Genomic DNA, 19,781 nt, shown 5'->3' with positions numbered 1-19,781 from the left:
GGCCTGCGCAGCGATGTCAACTCACTCGTCGCTCTGCGCAATCTCGGACGACGTCCCAAGGCTTCCGTAAGGCAGCATGTTAGACGCGTCATAGCACCAGCAGGCCCCACCACTACTACTCTCCATATAACTGCATGGGGATGGATTGGGACGTTCTGGCCAGCGCCCCACGGCTACAAATACGAACTTTTCGCGCTATTTCTTTTCGTTTTTTTCCAATACTTTCGATGTATGGGACTGAAAAACACTTTCATTAATCAATGTATAATTATAAATTAATGGATAATTATTTTTTTTACTTTTTCAAATATTTGGGAGGGGCGGCGTCCGAGAGTCCTTATGGGCAAACCGCCACTGGTGGGAAGTGTCTACTATGCAGACTCGGGAACATTAGTTTCAGTACAGTCTTCCTTAACTACGCAGCAGGAAATGCTCCTTACCTTACTACCTTATTGCTGTATATATCCTTTTAAGAGGCACATCATAAAAGGTCTTGACCATATCACGGACAGAAAAGCCATTTGCCTCATTGCTATCACAGCATTTTACATCTTGTCATTCCCTCCCAAGTGAATACACATATTGCCAGTGTTTGTTCATACATTTATTGTTCCCGAATATGAAAAAGTAACCATCTCATTACCCTATACACAATGTTCATTAACATTAAACAACACTTGTCATTCTACTGCATTGTTAACTAGCACACACAAGGAGTGCTGGTGCTGGATCATATCTTAAGAGCCCTCAATTCAGTGATGCCTTTTGAGGGTGGTGTCCTTCTGTACCAATTGTATGATCTTATGGGAACATTCTGTAATTTTAATCATATACTTCAGTCGTTGGACAATAAGTAAATAATTAAGAATACTTTTAGAAATGTTCCTTTATAATATTACATAAACATAATGGAATTTAATTCAAACGAGGTAATATAATTGTTCCTTTAAATACTTCAATGAATACAATAGAGCTAACATACATAGAAACAAGCAAAATGAAAACAATAGTCAGCTTGCCAAAATACGAAAGAAATATTTATCATTATAAGATAATTTGTCAATCTTCATATTCATCTGCTAATAAAATTAATAGCCTGTGAAAATGAAGAATAAGATATAACAAAAAAGATAACAAATTAAAGAACAAAGCATCAGCTCTTTCATACTACAGGAATGTTGTAAGTTAAATGATACCTTTCTTATAGCAGTAATTCCTTCCACTTATTAAGAGAGAAAGTTTAGCGTTGGCCAGTTTTTCACAGAAACCACCATTACATGGCCCACCAATAGATTACAATGAAAAGCTCAGAAAATAAGAGGACGAATATTGTAAATTAACCCAACATATTTTACAAATACGACTGATGACTACAGATATGCTCGTCTTCATGATGATGATGATACAATCTTCCAAGGACATACGTTAAGCCATCCCCTGAAAATATAATGGAAAATTCACTATCAGCACAATTTTATATTTCAATACTTTCCTCCTACCCAAAATATTACGAACAGCTCTGGAAAATAATATCTGTCTCCTTCCACCAACTTGCACCACCAAATTTTCACACTGCAATTCACAGTTCGATAGTTAATAATTAAGGTTGCACCTGATGTGACTCAACACAAAAACACCTCCATGGAACCAACTCCCAACCAACTTACTGTCAAAATATCAGTCCCATTGATTTATGGACAAGTTGTAGCTGTAAGACAGTAGAAGATCAGTAATCCCAGAATGTAAATGATGGAACGAACTAAACCACCCTAGGCTCTCCCGAGTTTTTCAAAATTTTTAAATATGATAAAATTGCATCGCAAAAAATACGGCTGTCTATATGGTTTCACTGTTGACTCAAGAGCGTGGCTTTCTTCACCCTAATCCCACAAGAGTTTGTTGACTAATTTGCAGTTTTTTTCAGTAAAATATTTTATAAGTGACTTATGATACTCAGATGTGGTGATTTAGCACGGCAGAGTTTACAGCATCAATGCACAACTTATATCTCTCAAACTTCTATGACTTCATTGCAAGAGAAGTGGAAATTGGTTGAAGTTGACTTTGTGCGTGCCACACGCCCAAAATTTCTCAAAATCTATCGCTTCAAGCATGGGAGCATTGCAGTAGTTTTTATACCTGACTAGCTGACCCAGCGAACTTCGTACCACCTGACAATTAATGGACTTACAGTTTAGTTACACGATTTATAAATCACGAGTGGCACTATCATTTTTAATCAAGTTTAATTTATTATACTAAAATAAGGATACAAATTCAATAAAACTACGTAAATGAGTATCAAAAATTGCTTGCCAGAAAGACATTTTCCTTATTGAATCTACATAAGGTGGATCAGAGCGCGTTTTACGCGGATTTTTTTCAATGAATTTTCTTATGTTTTAGCTTAAGAAATTTTGGGCATTGTGGTTTTATTCGAACAAAATATATGGAACAAGTAAGAGATGTGAAAGAGAAGAAATACGTAGGTGTGAAATGATTAGCTGATAGGAGAACTGAGTGGAGAGCTGCGTCAAACCAATCCTAGGATTGTTGACCAGTGATGATGATGTGGTTTTATAAAGCAGTTAATGAAATAAAAATTGTAAGGATTCAGTTGTTGGCTATTTTTGTTATTAACCGTAAAAAAATGTTTCTAGGTCCAAGTCTATTGCGTAAACTTGGCCCGTTCACGGGGCAGGTTAACACAACACCAGACCGACGCTTGACTGATGCTCAAAATCGTGTAAGAAAAGCCCCTATGAAGCAGCATTCGTATCAAATGACTTTAGGCGGGCCAGTGATAGTATCTCTGTTTGGAAAAAATGCACTGCGTAAACGTGCTGCATGCGTAAACGCACCACGGTCTGCCATACACATTCGGGTTTAATGTCTTGCGTCAAGCACCTTCTGATAAACAACCGTTTTTGTTTTATTATCAGGCGCAAGATTAAGTGGATGAAGCTAAATAAATATAAGTGAAGCAATGACGCAGCGAGGGGGGTTTTTGGGGGTTAAACCCCACCCCCCCCCCCCAAGAGCTCGGAGAACTTTTTTATAAAAACTTATTACTAATATTAGGGGGACGGATGAGTAAGAAACAAAACATATTTGACTACTCACACAGCCACAACACCCACTATTTTGAACCATTTATCTTAAAAAATGTCTGGGGGAGGGCCCTCACGCTTCTCGCTTACCTTAGTGAGTTTTCTATAACCTACAGACCCGTAGTATTAGCTGCACCTAAAACCCCCCTATCCTTAATTCCTAGCTGCGCTCTTGAAGCGAAGGAAGAAATACAGCGGATGGCTTACCGACAGGTTACTATACCACGATTAATTGACAATGAGAAAATCATGGGTTTTCATAAGCACATGAGCACAAACATCACAAAAACTGAAAGACTTACCATTTTTGTTAATCATTATCACGAATGCAACACGAATTTGAAATTGAATACGTTTAAGCTCACAAGCACATAAGTTGGGATCATGGAATCTTCGGAATGAGAACTTCCTCATCTTTGAATTTTCCTTTGAGCAAAGTTGCGTTAATCACTTTCATTATCAATTTGTATAAATCACCAAACGCATTCCGTTGGATAGTTATGGTTGGTTTAGGTTTCGAAAGATCATGAACACAGAGCCTACATTTAGCTGAAAATCGTGCCTTGGCAAGCCGCAGGTACCTCCAAAGACTTAAATATTCAGATAGATAGTTAGTGATTTCGTCTTAGTTTTTTACATAGTTAAAAGATTTGAATTCATGCAGAGTACCAACTACAGTCGGATCCGGATTTAAGGTCTTCGCATTTAATGTTTTTCCGCATTTAGCGTTTATTTTTTTGGGTCCCGATTCATTCCCTATTAGGACAATGTAAAAATTATCCGTATTTAGTGTTTCCGCATTTTGCGTTTTTCCGCATTTTGCGTTTTTCCGCATTTATGGTCGTAAAAATTTGTCCCGCTCAAGATTTTTTTGCCCGATTTAACGTTTTTTCATGACGGTTCATCCAAATCTTCGAAATTCTACTCATCAACAAGAAGAGTCTCATGAAAGTTTACCAATAGTCGATAGATTCTACCGGGGAACGCTTCTTCAACTGCTTTCTTCCGCGAGCGCAGCGCTGCGACAATCAACTCGCAAGTAGGGTGATTTGTCTTCTCGTAACGTTTCGCTCCCCTTCTGATCCAAACACCAGGCACTTTTTGTATCAGATCCGATCTAATGGAGCAAAGTCATCCCTTAATAACCTCGAACTACCTTATCCTTCACTTCTTGAACTTGACTTCGATGATGCGTGACGACTGATGTCACGAGTTATCCTCCGAGGGCCGCTACAATAATGGTTTTCTCGTTATGTTTTCAATTGATGGTTTATGCCCCTTTCAACTCTACTCCCTACGGGCAGTCGATTATTAGCCCAATATTTTTTCAGTCGGCTACTTTCTCTTTTCAAAAGAGGAGGCCCAATGTCAATAGGGTAGTTTCTTTCATCAAAGAAAACAAAAGGCAATAATTGCGATTCGTTACCCACCATTAGTGTATTCATAATATACAAATTATTTCGTTTTATAAATGCCGGTTTAGACGAATGGCAATGGTCCATTTTTATCCTCATTTGAAAAGGGCCAGATTGGCGCCCATGCGATGCCACTCCACGCGACGTCACAGGGACCTAGTTTCTATAGGAGAAGATAGGAGTTATACATCGTCTGAGGTTACCAATGCATGCATGAGTCACAGATCTCAGGGAAACATGTCTTAAAAATCACTTATTAAAACTGGCTAAGGTCGGAAAGTTTTCCTCGTTTGATAAGGTATTAATAATCCTTATTTAAGCCAAGCGCTACCAGGCGGCAGGGCACTAGGCTACCCGCTGGCAGCCTGCGACGTATCAGCGCTAAGCCTCGCCTCAAGGTCACCTCACCGGGCGGAGGGGGAACCAGAAATACGACGTACGGAGAGATTTCCCATCATTCCTACTTACGCGTCGCGTTTTCGCGCGCTTGTAAATTTTCACTTTTCATTTAATCGCGAAAAATAGATGTTGTCATTTAAAAATCTAAAAGCGTGAAATACGTACTCCAGGAGTAATAATCTTTCGATTTAGGCAATAAAAAAATAATAGGTAACCACCCTATTGCGCAGTTCACTAGAAGATTCTTTCTATAATCCATTCCAAGGTCAGTTTCCACGGAGGAACAGCGAAAGAACAGAGGAAGTGTTTCCCCTGTCGTGATCGTGAGTGATAGCATTCTTTCCCTACGAAACAACATTATTTTACATCATAATTTAGATATCCTGGAGCCAATTTATCGACATGCGGCTGGTTGATATCGCTGCCGATTCAAAAATATTTATCTGGTGCTAATTAATGCCAAAAGAGAATGACAATCGGAGTTTTGACGAACTATCACGGTCCATGACTCTAAATAAATCGCTCATGCTGGAAAAAAAATCACCGCATACTCACGGTAGAATAGATGAGCGCGGAAAAATACGAAAATCCGGCAGGTATCCCTTGGTGGTTGACTTCGACATCATAACCCTGATGAAATTGCCAAACTCCAGAGGCAATGACAATTTTTCGGATGAAATCCAGTTCTGTTGAAGATTAAACCTTTTCACTTAACAGAGTTTAGCTGATCGTTATTCAAGGTCCAACCAAATTTTATTAAAAGCTGCCGAGAAACAAGGCGAGTCGGAGTCAAGGTGATCAGCACGCCGCGTAAGCAACTTCTCCCGGCTCCATTCGACCTGCATAAGGCCGCGGATATATGACAACGAATCTGGTGTTATCATCGAGCTGAATCACCATAGACTTGTATGCATACTAAAATAAGATTCTACTTTTTTGGATGACCTCGAAATCCAAAATATGCGCATAGGAGGCTTTTTAAAGGCTCATAAATCCCTTGTTTCGCCGAGGCAACAGAAAACGTTAAGTTGGCAAAATTTCAGAAAACCTCCCTTTTACTAGATATTCGGTAGTTGAGAATTTGGGATTAGCGATCTTCTGGTGTCCCTTTATTTCACTCATTCCTCATGATTTTTCGAGTACCTACTTACACTTTTTCTTATCATATTAGAAATGCTATAGTCACCTACATGTCACTTTTAAAGAAAAATTTCTAAATTTCATCGAGACCACTGAAATATGCATAAAAATGGAATCACTAATGTCCATAATAATAATCTGTGTGGGAATGCTTTTAAGTTGATGTTTATTAGAATTTTCTTAAAATATTTCATTAAAACATTGTCATCCTCTCATTACTTATTTTTACTACTCATTTTTTTAGCTGATTCCTGAAAAGTATTATCCAACCTTCACAGGGCAGAGAACATTTCATTTAAGATTTTTTTCTGCATTCAGCACCTTTTAGTTACTTAAAATAATATTTTTTATTCATAAAAAGCCATTCCAATCATTACAGACCATAAAACCTGAAAAAAATGGCAGGTCCGCATTTAGTGTTTTTCCACATTTAGTGTTTTAAATTTTGTCCCCCCTGAAAAACCTTAAATCAGGATTCTACTGTATTTGATCCTGATTTACCTAGTTTGAGTATCCAGTACCCCACCTTACCCACCTGCAGATTGAACGAACATTATGGAACTATACGCAGCTTGTGAAAAGTACCGCATGAGCATTAATTAATTACAGCCTAACTAAGGCCCATTCAACGGATCCACTACTAGTTCAGGGATGTGTTCACCATTCCGAAGGCCATAAAAAATACGGCATTGAAAAACGAGGAGCAAGTCTCGTGGTCTCCCCTTGTTAGTATGCATGGAAATGGCATAGAATTTGCAACAGGTGCTCGTTGAAAAATATGGAGATGTGAAATATTGATGTTTTTTAAATCATGTTTAATCATAAATTTTACGAATTTAACACGTTGCATACAGATGGCGAGAATTCTCGTCATTTTTTTCCCAAACATTCCGGACGGATGACGAAGATTCTCATCATTTAGGCGCATCAACCTAAACAATTTAAAAGCGTAAAATAAGTATTTGTTAGTACGTTTCCAGTTGTTTGTTATTCATAATGAATTGATGCATCATACAGTTTGATTGGGTAAAGTTATATTCTAAACATTAGCTTTTTAACCATGTTTAAACCAAAGGCATTACGCCCTGATAGGCACTTATTTCCAAATCGGTGTTCCTAGGAATTAAAATACCCCGGTACACAACGTGATAAGTAGTCTTTTCTCGTTACTTGAAGCTTTTCTCATCAATACAGCATTTCCGCTGATGACAACGCAAGTTCCGAAATAGAAAAAAAAAACTGTTTTGGTCTTGCAGTATTGCCTACATCAAGATAACTTGTCTATTCACCAGAAGTATTTTTACAATGCTCTACTGGTGCCGTAAAGTGTGAATGGAAATAATGCGAACTATCGACAGTAACGAAATGTGAAGTGCAAGGTAGTGTTAGGACATCTGGTAGTTGATTTAAGAATTAATTTCACCCAGCTTCTCAGTTTGTAATTCAGACTGCTTGGTATTTTGACTTTTCTGGCACCGATTGGACGCTCTCTCTGCACATAATAAACACAAAATTACTTACAACTCCAGTTCAAGATTTTGGAGTTTTCCATTGCCGCCATTTTCACGTCCACTTCCTACGAGGACACGTTAACAAGGGAGCATCCGCATTCCCTTGTTCACTTAACCCGTCCTTCCCTTGCTCCCTCGCCGATTGGATTCACCCTTGCTGTCGTCACATCCGTGAGTTGACGAATGAAAAGTGCTCAAAGGGTGAATAATTGCAAATTGGAAAACGGCCTCTGCCTCCACTTCCCTCACAGTTTAATTTCCACTAATCCCTTCATTTCCACTTAGACCTTGACTGGTCACAGTGTGGATGCTCTCCCCCCTCACGGGTCCGCTTGTATTGCCTAACATTGCAGAACCACAATTGTAACTTTTTTATACCATAAGATGGCATTGTCTGATATTTGTGTATTATCAGTTACAAATAATCTTCCCTAAGCTTTACATGTGACTTGATTATTTTTCATAATGTAAAATTAAAGGTAACTCAGGATATATTTCGCGCCCCCCCCCTTGAATTTTTTCTGTATCCACTATACTGACTAGTCGTGTTGTAAACATACCTGTGTGCCACAGCATCTATGGTTACCCTAGTCTGTATTCAACAGAATCCAAGGCCACAGCAATGATTGAATATTTGCAGTAAGATAAATAAATTTGAAGTTTGTAGATAACATTTTTTTCTTAACACAGTTGCGTACCGGGGTATTTAAATTCTTAGGAACGCAGATTCTGGGTGGAGGTGTTGAGATTGGAAATATGTGCCTATTAGGGCGTAATGCCTTTGGTTTAAACATGGTTAAAATGCTAATGTTTAGAATATAATTTTATTCAATCAAACGCTTTGATGCATCAATTCATTATGAATAACGAAAAACAACTGAAAACGTACTAATGGATACGTATTGTACGCTTTAAAATTGTTTAGGTTGGCACGCCTAAATGACGAGAATTTTCGTCATCCGTCCAGAACGTTCAGGAAAAAAATGACGAGAATTCTCGCCATCCGTATGAAACGCGTTAATTTAAGATTTGTTAACCATTGAACAATCTTCTGATATTAATTTTTTCCCACCTCTCATTGTCTCCTGCAGTGCTTAATCATATGTCCAAGTAAACTTGAAATATTCCTTGTCGGCAGGTAAATAAAATTATTTCCTTTTTCAAAGGGAGTTCTAAATAGAAATGATAAGGCCAGTTTGACCTTGAATTGAAATGCAATAATTGCTGTGCTTTCCTGTCCAATTGCATTTTTTTATTATAAAGACAATGGATAAACATCAACAGAAAGTGAAACTCAAGTACTGATAATCTGTAACGTGGATGATCCACGCACCGATAATCAGGAGTTCACTCTAACAATGATTATGCCAGTACTATTGCTTAATACAGAAGATTCCAGGTAATTGGGACATATCAGGACTTGTGCACTTTTCCCCAATTAAGCGGCTGCCCCAATTAGGCGAACTATCCTGCATATGGGCATAAGCAAACGTTGAAATGATGGAAAGAAGACTAAAGAAATGTTTATAATGCAACATAAGTTTATCTAACTATTAATTTCATGGATAAATCAGCAAGTTAATTAATTATCATTTTTAAGAATTATAACAATTTTAGTTTAAAATATTTTCCACAGCCTCGGGCGACGCTGAATTAATTCTAATTCGTCTTTTAATAAGTTCTATTTAAGAAAAGTCCTATCCTCTTGTGAATAATATAACAACAAGAGCTTTCAAAATAGGGCAATAATAGGAGCATTCGTGAAAAATAAGAGTAATTCAAAGGAGGAAAATATAAAAAAATACTCAGACGGCACAGGAATTTAATGTATCTGAATACGAGGGTGGATCATCAAGATACAAGAAATCGCACCTATGAAGTTACTAAAAAGATTTTGTTTCTTTTATTTCCTTTAATGACGAAAAGAGATACAAGAGGAAGGGCAAATTCATATGCATCGATAAAATTGTATCTCATCGATAAAACTGTATTCGGTCTGGGACTATTTTCTTTCGCGGGTGGAGCCATATTCTCCTAAAAAGAAGGCCCGATCACAAGCCTGCACGAGCCTTTGGAGATTGCGTTGTTTACGTTACGTCTCACCACATTTCAGGGATTTTTGTGGTTAAGTTGGTGAAAAATAGAGTGTCTGGTAATGGTGGAGTTTCCCTTATACTTTAATTTCATTCACTGGGCTTCAGAAATGTGTTTGCGAGGTTATTTTGTTAAAAACTCCTTTCATGTGTGTATTGTCGGGAAGTAATGGAAACTCTGGGACATGGTTCAAGTTTTTAGCTTTCCAAAAGATCCTGAGTTGAAGAATGAAAGAAAGAGCTGCATTTGGGCGATAAGAAGAAAACATTTCACCCCTACGAAAAACAGTAAGGTATGTACTCTTTCTCGCTGTTATTATTTGGATGCAATTTTAAGTTAGAAGTGGCTTCGGGATGTCGTTGCATCACTTCAGTACTGACAATGGTGATTCAAAATATTGTAGCAGCAATTCATTTGAAAATTCTTGCATTTTAGTTGTCTTTTTTGTATTAATTCATTCGGTAAACGTGTGGTTAAAGGAGAAACTAGGAATAAGCAGCCAAGTTTACAAAATCGAATATTGTTTCTTAGCTTGCATGCTTGCATGCTTGCTTCTCATGCAGAAATACAAAAAATTGGAAATGATGTGACCTAGTAAGTGACATGGTATTTTATTATTTATTAATTTCAGGTGTGTGAGCTTCACATCACACCTTGTGATATCAGAAAATAATCTGTGGCCTTAGACGAGAAGACGGGGAGAAAATTCTTGTTGAATTTAAGGTGCCCAGATTGGAGGAAGGTACCATTGCTTCACAGCTGTTACCTGTCATCAAGAAGACAGACATTGTGGCAGAAGTGACAAATAGATCTATAGTGGATATGGTGTTGTTTTGTGCAAGTGGATGCTGTGATAGTGGACGTTCATCGGAGAAAGTATTGACGATACTTATTATGTATCGGCCAGTCCTCTTTTACATAATTTTCTATTCGAAAGAGAATATGAGTAATTGTTTCGCCCAATTAGATGTGGGTTAGAAGAGGAAATTGGAAATATTATTGTGATTGACTTAAGAAAATACATAATATCTGTATTGTATTTCTGTGGTTCTTTCTTTCCTGCCTTTTAAAATTCCTTTTGGTGATGACTTCATGCAAAGTAAGTATAAAATTGGAGGTGTGATCTTAGAGATCCCATTTTTTATTTTACTAATGTTTATGCTGGTTATTTGGCAGGACTTTCATATTTTTTAATAGGTTGATACATCTACTGCAGTGACAGACTTTTACTCATCCCAAATAATTTTTCAAATACTTTAGCGCCTGGTACCGGTGCGTTTTTGTAGCTGAGACTGAACTATGCGTTAATTTTTGCTTGCATTTCGATGAATTTGATCATAATTATAGCCGATGTGTCAGCAATCCTGTTTCATCAGCAATTTTTATTGAAAAAATCTTATTTCGTCAGGCTTTAGGGTAAGCTTTTCAATGCTCATGGGCTATATAAGATGTCTTATTTAGTGTCAAAATTAATAATAATTTACTCTTATTAACATCTCATGGTTTCCAAGTTAGTACGCGCCACTTGTGAAAGTTGCATGCTGGGGATGGGTGAATACGCCATGAGAATCTCATTTTTTGCAGAGTTATTTAAGTGGGCGAGTAAGCTTTGTCGGTCGTGAGTTTTTCGTGGTAATTAGAATTCATGGTATAGTATTATTTACCTATTGAGAACTTACAATTCATAACGTTCTCTGCTGGCATCATGATGTCACTACGGTCGGTGGCTATCGATTGTGTTGCATTCGCTACATTTTTCCATCGTACCAGTTACGATATATCTAATTTTCCATCTAATCGATTGAGATTAGCCTGAGTGCAGTGTTCCTGAGTGCTTTGTATCCTTTTGTACGCACTTTATAGCGACATTGACATGCTTCATACGCACTTTGTCGACAGGCCGTGAATGGATATTATCCATTGACGAAAAGCGACGGAGTGGCATAGTATCTCCGTAGTCAATGGATACTATCTACATACGAATCAGATACTGTTCTGTGCCATCTGGGTAGTATTCTGAAAACAAAAAATTTTAATTTCGTCAAGATTATAGAGTCTATGTCGCCGACTCATGGCCCAATAAAGTGGCATGCTGTCCCAATTAAGCGGATATTACTCTGGGATATTCCTCCATTGGGTTCTGTCCGTCAAGATCTGCCCCAATTAAGCGGCTGCCCCAAGTAACCGGTGGACCCATTAAACGGAATCTACTGTATTACAAAAAATGCCAATTAAGCTCAATGGTGTCAATCTTTTTTCTTATAGTACCAACCGAGAGAAGATCTGCACAGAGAGACAATTTAGAAGTTGATCTTAATTATAGAATTTCCTAAAACCATATTCATCAATATTACTCTCCTCATTCCTCTAGTCAAAGAAGGAGACCCAAGCATGCACACAAATTACCCTGCACTTTTATTCACTATTTCATGCCAAGCAACAAGAAAAATACTAAAAATATCGACTCACCTCAGTTTTTTTCTCAATGGTGAGAATGACATGGTTCTCAAAAAAATGTAGCAGGGACGGCAGTTGACGTTCCAGCACAGACTTCAAACCATCCTGAGAGATTATCTCAGACAAGGCCACTACCATGGCTATTTCCTTTCCAAGCCGAGTTTTCTTATCAAGAGCCTTTTTAATACATCTCATCAATTGCTCATTTCTTCTCTTTTTTGCCATAGCACCTTCAATTAGTGCATGGAACTCTGCCATTTTCTCTCGGTTACCAACTTCATATGGTCTTCCACCATTACTGAATGCTAAATACACTGACATGAGACACAGAGAACTGCCCAGCTTACTTAAGCACACAAATTCTTTATCATTCTTACTCATATCCATTGCAAAATATATCACTCTCTCTTGGAAATCAACATGAGTGCTTCTTTCACTGCCATTAACAAACATGCCATCATGGTCTCTAAACTTTGGTATCATTCTGTGAATAGTATCAGTCTCACAATCAATTTTCAGCCTCAGATCTCTCATAGCAACAAATTTCATCATTATCGAACCAAGGAGACAATTTGAGTACAACTTCTCATAAAATTTCCTGACCAAGTGTAATTTATATTCACTGCTTTCATGTATATCAGTCATTGCCATCATTGCTTTAACACACGACTGATATCCCATATCTGTGACCTGATGAATTCCAACTGGTGATTGTGCAACACAGGATGCTTTACCCTGCAAATCTCTCATCTCCTGATATGGTTGATTTCCTGCATTTTTTGGATGAATGTTCTCGTCTCTGCTGGTTTGACTGCAATACATTGCTTGAGAGCCAACCATTCTGAAATTTACTCCACTCGAAGACAAGTCAGGAATTGGCACTGGGAAGGAAAAGTCCAGAACATTCGACTTCAGACTCACAGTTGTCATTTGGGTCGCCTCACTACTATGAGATTCCCTCTCTAACTCCTGCATCTCACAGGGGTTTCCAACACCAGCATTACCTTCACTGGCATTGCCAAGCAACTCTTTATTAGCACAGGTTTCATCACTACCATGTTTCATCATTTTGGAAATGAATGGGAGCCTGGATAAAGTCTTCCTCCAACTTGCTGTTTCTGTCGAATTAGCTTTCTTGGCATTTAGTTTTTCATTGCCACTAACACACTCATCAGGAATACTTATATCTTCTGATTTCTCTCTCTCACTTGAAGCAATGCTGGATTCAACAAATAACAGGCCATTATCAGCAAACAAATCATCTTTCACTGGGCTTGAAGATGTAGACTTGAATTCAGCCACACCCGCCTCCCTGAATTTTAATCTGTTGGTTTCTCCCTTATCAGTAACCTCTAATTTCTTATTCTCCGTGGATGATACACCACCTTCCCCTGCTTCCTTGGGCAATTCTTGGTTAGCATCAATAAACCCCAGCTTATTAACTCCCTCTATGATATCTTCAACAGTGGTATCACTAGACTTCCCCAAAATTATCACGTCCTCATCAGGCTGCAAAATGTTGCTATTAACTTGGAGCATGCTCAAATTTGCTTCATATTCTTGATTTTGATGAGTCAATTGTTTTAATGCTTCATTTATTCTTGGCATTCTCACACATCCATCTAACTCTTGTATGGCCACATCTGGACTTGGAAATTCACTATCATCAATATCTTTAGATATCAAGGCTGACGATCCATTGCCACCAATGACTTCATCTGACAAATAGGTGTGAATTTTTGGCTTTTTATCAGAGTGAAGGAACTCCGTTGTAGATACGGAATTTTTAACATCATCTGCAGCATTATGTGGCACAAGTTTCCTTTCACCACAGGGTGTACCATCAGCAGAACAATGGCCATTTTCTTCACTTGCATTATATGCTTCTTCCGCTGACCTTTTCTTCACACTGGGTCCCTTAATGGGAGAATCAATGGAAGTCTTTGAACTCCTCTTTTGATTGTACGGAACCCCCGTTGGAACACCTATCTGCTTCCCGTTTTCACCAATCTTCCTGATAGCACTTCTTTGACCAGCATTTAAATGTTTTGATGGTACACTTAATGCATCCTCTTCAATCTTTGCCTTCCCAGGAGATGTTATTCCAGAAGCAACTTGTGACGCACCATCGTCCTTTGTTTCTCTGATCATTTTCGTGCCACCATGCCGACGCTCAAATCCTTCAACTAATGATAAGACTCTTTCCCTAATGACTTTATCCCTCAAAAGAAATCCTACGTTTGTTCCTGCATTGCCTTCAGCTAGTGGTACTTGGGATGTCATTTCAAGGTGGCTCATAATGCCTGGCTTTTGAGTGGGAACCGAGTATTCATGGCTTGCCTCTGCTGAGCTAAGGGTTATGGTGTCTATAATACTTGGGGGAACATGCTCTACTTTCCCACTGGTCTTGCCTGAATGGATTGCACAGCCTGCTTCTTTAACTGCATCCTTACCTTTGTCTGTATTTAAATTTTCATTAGATCTGTAAGCACCATCTTTTTCAGTACTTAAATCTTTCTCCTGTAAGACATTCAGCACTTGGTTAGAGGATACTTCCTCTTGCAACACCTTCGAATCTGGTATAACCTGAGATATTCCACGAGTAGGTTGTTTAAAATGTCCCTTTTTTGGTTCCAACTCCTCAATGGATATCAAGAGTTTCTCATTATGCTGCTCATGACATTTGCTCTCGAGTGAAACCGCTGATGGAACATCCACCTGCTTGGTGTCTTCACAGATCTTCCTCTCAGCCTTGCTTTGGCCAGCATCTGAATGTTTCGCAGGTACACTAACTGCATCCTCTTCACTCTTCGCCTTCTCAGAAGATAATAATCCAGATGTAACTTCCATCCTATCAATCTTGCTTGTTTCTTTTAGCCTTATATTCTTCTCTTCAGTGTCGAGGCTACTAAATAAGTCCTCTTTGGCCACGGGTTCCTTGGATTGTACATGGTTACTTATGTATCCTCCTGGCACCGGAGCGTGTTCGGAGGGCACCGCATCAACCTTTTGGTGCATGCTGGGGGAGGTTATGCCCATTAAACATCTTGGAAAATGCATCTCTTTCCCATTGGACTGATCTGAATCGTTGACATTGCAGATTTCAATGTCTCCCTTACTAGACTTATCAGCTGGATCTTCCACCGGGCTGAACACTTCACCCTTATGGATGCTTAAACCTTGGTTCAAGTGCATTCTCTGTGGTGACTCCTTGATGCCATCCTGTACAACCTCGGACAGTGCACAACCCTTCTTGAACTGCTCCACCTCCTTGGTGAACTCTGTGTGTTCTTCCGATGGCTCTTTGTGAGTGCACTGGACTGACTCTTCTAACGGAATGTCCATCTGCTTAAACTCATCATGCATCCTCTTGCCAGCTATGTTTCCACCTTCGCTTAAAGTTATCTCCTGTCTCTCCAATACCTTTACTTCCTCATTAACTTTCTCAGGAGATAATAGTGAAAGACCAATTTTTCTGCTACCACAATTGTTCATTTCTTCTGTCAGTTCATCATATTCTTCATTATCCAAGCTGTTGCATGAGTTACTTTCATATGCTGTTAGCAGGGATGATTCATGACATCTCTTGTCTTCCTCTGATAGATGAACATTCATTTTGTCTCCATCATCCACCTCTCCATGCACACTCAGGAAAGTGGAGTCTTCCGTACTTTCACTCAGGGAAGCAGTGTCCTCTATACATTCAGGCACTTCCTCCAACTTCTTTCTGGACATCCCTATTTCAACACCACAGCCTAATTCATCACTTTCAATTATGAGGCTGCCGTTTCCCGAGGGTTTCACATCTGGCACCTCCGTCTGATTCTTGGCCATTTTTTCACCTTCAGTAGATACTTCATTGACAGCTTTACATTGAGATGCACCAGATACTCCAGGCTGTAATGAAATCACATACTCTTTCATGATTTCTCCTGTATCTGTTGACAGCCTGAGGTCATGCTTCAGAGATTCAACTTTTTTTTCCAAATTTAAAATCATTTCTTCAATTTTATCACACTGCGTGCTGCATTTACTCCAATGCGCTGAGGAACTTTGGTCAGTTACATTTTGAAATTCCTTATTTTTAACTACTGCAGCTGTCTCTATCAAATCCAGAATAAATTTTCTGTCGAGATCATCTTCATCCTCTTTATTCATCAACTTAGCCATTTCCAGAGGACTAAGGCTTCCGCATTCTTTCACTGTGGGATCTGCTCCCATCATAAGAAGATTTTTGACCCACTCAATCCTTCCAATATCAATAGCGACGTACATTAGTGTTCTTTGATATGTGACCCCCTTATTATCACGGTTCAGTTCCATTAGCTCGGATTCCCATTTTTCAGGAGAATCCTTGAAGACCGCTTGCATCAGCTCCCGGAAAACAGATGCTCTGGCTGACATTTTTCCACAGCTTTCCTTGCCTATACGAGTGAAATTTAATTTCTACAGTCTCCTTTCAAGCGATGCAAATTGCCTGACGGCCCAAAAATGACAGGTACTCCTCCCAGGAACTGAAAAGAAAATAAATCATTCAGAGTATAAACCTAACACGATAATGGAAGAGATTGTGGCTGTTTAAGTCTAACCAATGGATTAAATAATTTGGCTGTTGCATCAGGTAATTGGTGTAAACCTAAAATGCCAGTTGCATTAAGTGGGGTGAGGTACTGGAGGAAACAAATATGGTGGGTTCTAATAGCATCAGGTGATTAGGTCAACAATGATAAGTAGTGATGGGTCGATTCCAAAATTTTATCGATTCCGATCCCGATTCCGATTCTGACATTTCGATTCCGATTCTACCGATACCGATTCCATCGATTCTGACACCATAGGCTCCAAGAAAAATATCACTTAATTCCAGGCAACAAGAAAACCCTTTTTTAAAATATTACTCTGTGAAAGAGTCAGTCAAACAAAAGCATCTTTCATATCATCACTATGTAATTAAAATATAATAGCTAAATTTCAAAACAGTATATAGGTACCTGAAAAGTGATGTTACATGATAGGTATTACTTTAGAGTATTAGCACTCATGTTTAAATTTAAAATAAAAGTATCTCCTTTAATATCTATCTTTTATTGATAATATCTTATCATTATCAATAATGTCTCACAAATTTTGTCTCCTTTTACAGACTTTAAATTTTTGCTCAGAAAGCAAAGCATCTTCACTCTGTCAGCTGACAGAGTTAAGATGCTTTGCTTTCTAGGATATCCTAGGATATCCAAGGATAAAGCCTGTTGCATTTTACATCACATACTTTTCCTGCAGAACTAAATGTCTTTCGCTGAACACAGTGGATGGTTGTATGGCAAGAAACCTCTTCGCTAATACTTTCAGCCTAGGGTAGGAGACACAAGTCTTCCAGTATTTCCCAGGGAAGGAATTTGGTGGTGCATTCATCTATGATAAATAAGCTTCCACTTCAGCTTCAACAGTGTTTGCTATGGTGACTTTGGGTACTTTCCAAATGCATCACTGTATCTTGCAAGATACTATATACCTGTCACAGGCTCCCTAGTCTGCATTTGCTCCTTTGGAATATAAAAGGGATTTCCAAGTAGCACTTTTTGATCTTGAGTCGAGTTGAAAATTACTCGCAAGTATCAAGTCGAGTATGATAATTTCTGAACCAGGCAATACAGCAATGCATACTACAATATATTCTACTCCAATTTTCTATGATGAATGTCTAGCCTAATGTAAGAAGGAAAATATAATGAGGATCGTTGATGGTTATTGCCAGAAGTAGGAGATGAATGAAAATTAATTTGTCTTCAACTGTTCTATCTGTCTTCAACTGTTAAAATTGAAATTAATTAACCCCAAGTAATATGTCGACAATATATATGTATCCAAACTACAAGGGAGAGCCCTGAGTATAGCAATTTTCGCAGCTATAATAAAGATTACATACTAAGTACATATATGAATAGTGTAATATTTGGCCCTTTCAAATTCTCAAGCAGAAAATCCAATTATTCTACATGCTCAGCCAGCAGGTTTTGACATCTCCATGTTACAGTATTACTGTCTGCAGAAAATTGGCTTTCGCTGTGTGACTGGGCAAGTACTTTCCTACCAAAATTGCAAGATTTTGGAGACTTTGGAATTTTTATTAAAAATTATATCAACGATTTATTTGGACCTTGAATCTTCATGAAATTCAAGTGGACAAAGCGAACGAACTATAGAACTAAACTTTAGTTTTGTAGAGCCAAAAAAATTCTATACTTCTCACATCATTTAATCAGCGTTAAAACCTCTTGCTTTTTTTAAGTTCAAGAAAGAAACTAAACGCTACAAATGAATATCACATCGGACGGACGCAGTAATAAAAAAGGCTAAAAGATGCCTTGTGATATGAAAACTCCCCCTTCCACGCGACTCACCTCAGCGAAGGTGGAAAAGGAAAGGGTATCAGTTGTTGCCTTTCGTGGAAACTGTTCATTTTTCTCTCTCTTAAGCATGGTGACTTAATTTCTTCACTTTACTTCAATACCCGAGCCATATTTCTTATGCGTGGCTTTCTTTTCAAGATTTCTACTTAGTAATCTTTAGAAATCTCTACTTTATATTGTGGTTCAAATTTTCCGAGTTATATCTTTCGTAAACGAAAGATAATGTCTACTTTATGTCAAATTTCACGTGAAAAACGGGTCGGCCATTTCGCGTTGTAAAACCAGACAGATGAGAGCCAAAATCTTCAAAAGTCATGGAAAATACAAGAAAAGCACCATGTCAAAGGAATATTGCGTTTTTTTATCCCATTAAACTCATCCAACGCAAAACCACCTGGATAAATTCAAAGATTTTTTGAGGAAAAACGATATGTCGCGTGGCATTGAAAAATTGGTCATGTTTGGGCCTCTGTATCTCACAAAAGGGTCGTATTTATGTAAAACGGCATATAAATCTATATCTGGTAATAATTTATGAGTATTTACGCTAAGTTTCAAGTCTCTATCCCCAAAAAGGTCATTTTGGACTTCATTCCAGCTTTTTCCGATTTCGGACCAGTGCGCGCCAGGTAGGAAGACGATCGGCCGCCGCGGCTGCCGTAAAGGTATTCGGCGCCCATGTCGACAACTAGTGTATTCGGCAAGCTGAAACTATCAGGCCAAGGCATTAGGATGACTTATCGGCTTTAAAAACTGCATTATAACACGAGTTTCATGATAGCACTTCCTGACGGCAGATCGCTAGGCCTACTATACTCGAAAGCTCATAACCTTAACTACTCGACTCGACATTTGTAATGCTACTCGAAACGCTCGAGTACCAACTACTCGACTCGACTTGAATTTTCGAGTACTCGCACATCCCAGGAAGATATGTGTTTTATAATCACGATTACGAGGCGCGAAAATTCAAATGAATTTTGGAAACGTGGTCGTATATTTTGTGGTTTGAAGTACTACTGGAATCGGAATCGATTTTTCACCTTGGCAAGTACTCGTTTTCGATTCCGGTTCTTGGCCGAGAATCGAGGAATCGAAGAATCGAGGAATCGAACCGACCCATCACTAATGATAAGTTTTCTTTGAGTTATCAATAATGTGAGAAGATATATCAACTATACACTCCCAATTATCCGGCTTTAGTTTATCCGGGTTGCGGATTATCCATGCATGAGTTAATTGTCC

At 38.5% G+C, this 19,781-nt stretch overlaps 1 protein-coding gene across 1 annotated transcript; it reads right to left on the bottom strand.

The window, feature by feature from the left end:
• Positions 1-615: 615 nt before the first annotated feature.
• Positions 616-16,349, bottom strand: LOC124167284. Its single transcript, XM_046545200.1, has 2 exons — positions 12,139-16,349; positions 616-1,437 (listed from the first exon to the last, which is right to left on the bottom strand). The coding sequence occupies exons 1-2, from the start codon at positions 16,345-16,347 to the stop codon at positions 1,426-1,428; spliced, it is 4,221 nt and encodes a 1,406-aa protein (XP_046401156.1). The 5' UTR covers positions 16,348-16,349; the 3' UTR covers positions 616-1,425.
• Between the last annotated feature and the right edge of the window lie 3,432 nt (positions 16,350-19,781).

Source organism: Ischnura elegans, chromosome 10 (genome assembly GCF_921293095.1).
Source record: "Ischnura elegans chromosome 10, ioIscEleg1.1, whole genome shotgun sequence".
In the NCBI taxonomy this organism is placed as follows: Eukaryota; Metazoa; Arthropoda; class Insecta; order Odonata; family Coenagrionidae; genus Ischnura; species Ischnura elegans.
This window is presented reverse-complemented; position numbering and strand designations above follow the sequence as displayed.

Bases quoted from the DNA above. Each gene is read 5' to 3' on its own strand.
- LOC124167284 (XM_046545200.1), bottom strand. From the start codon at position 16,347: ATGGGAGCAGATCCCACAGTGAAAGAATGCGGAAGCCTTAGTCCTCTG.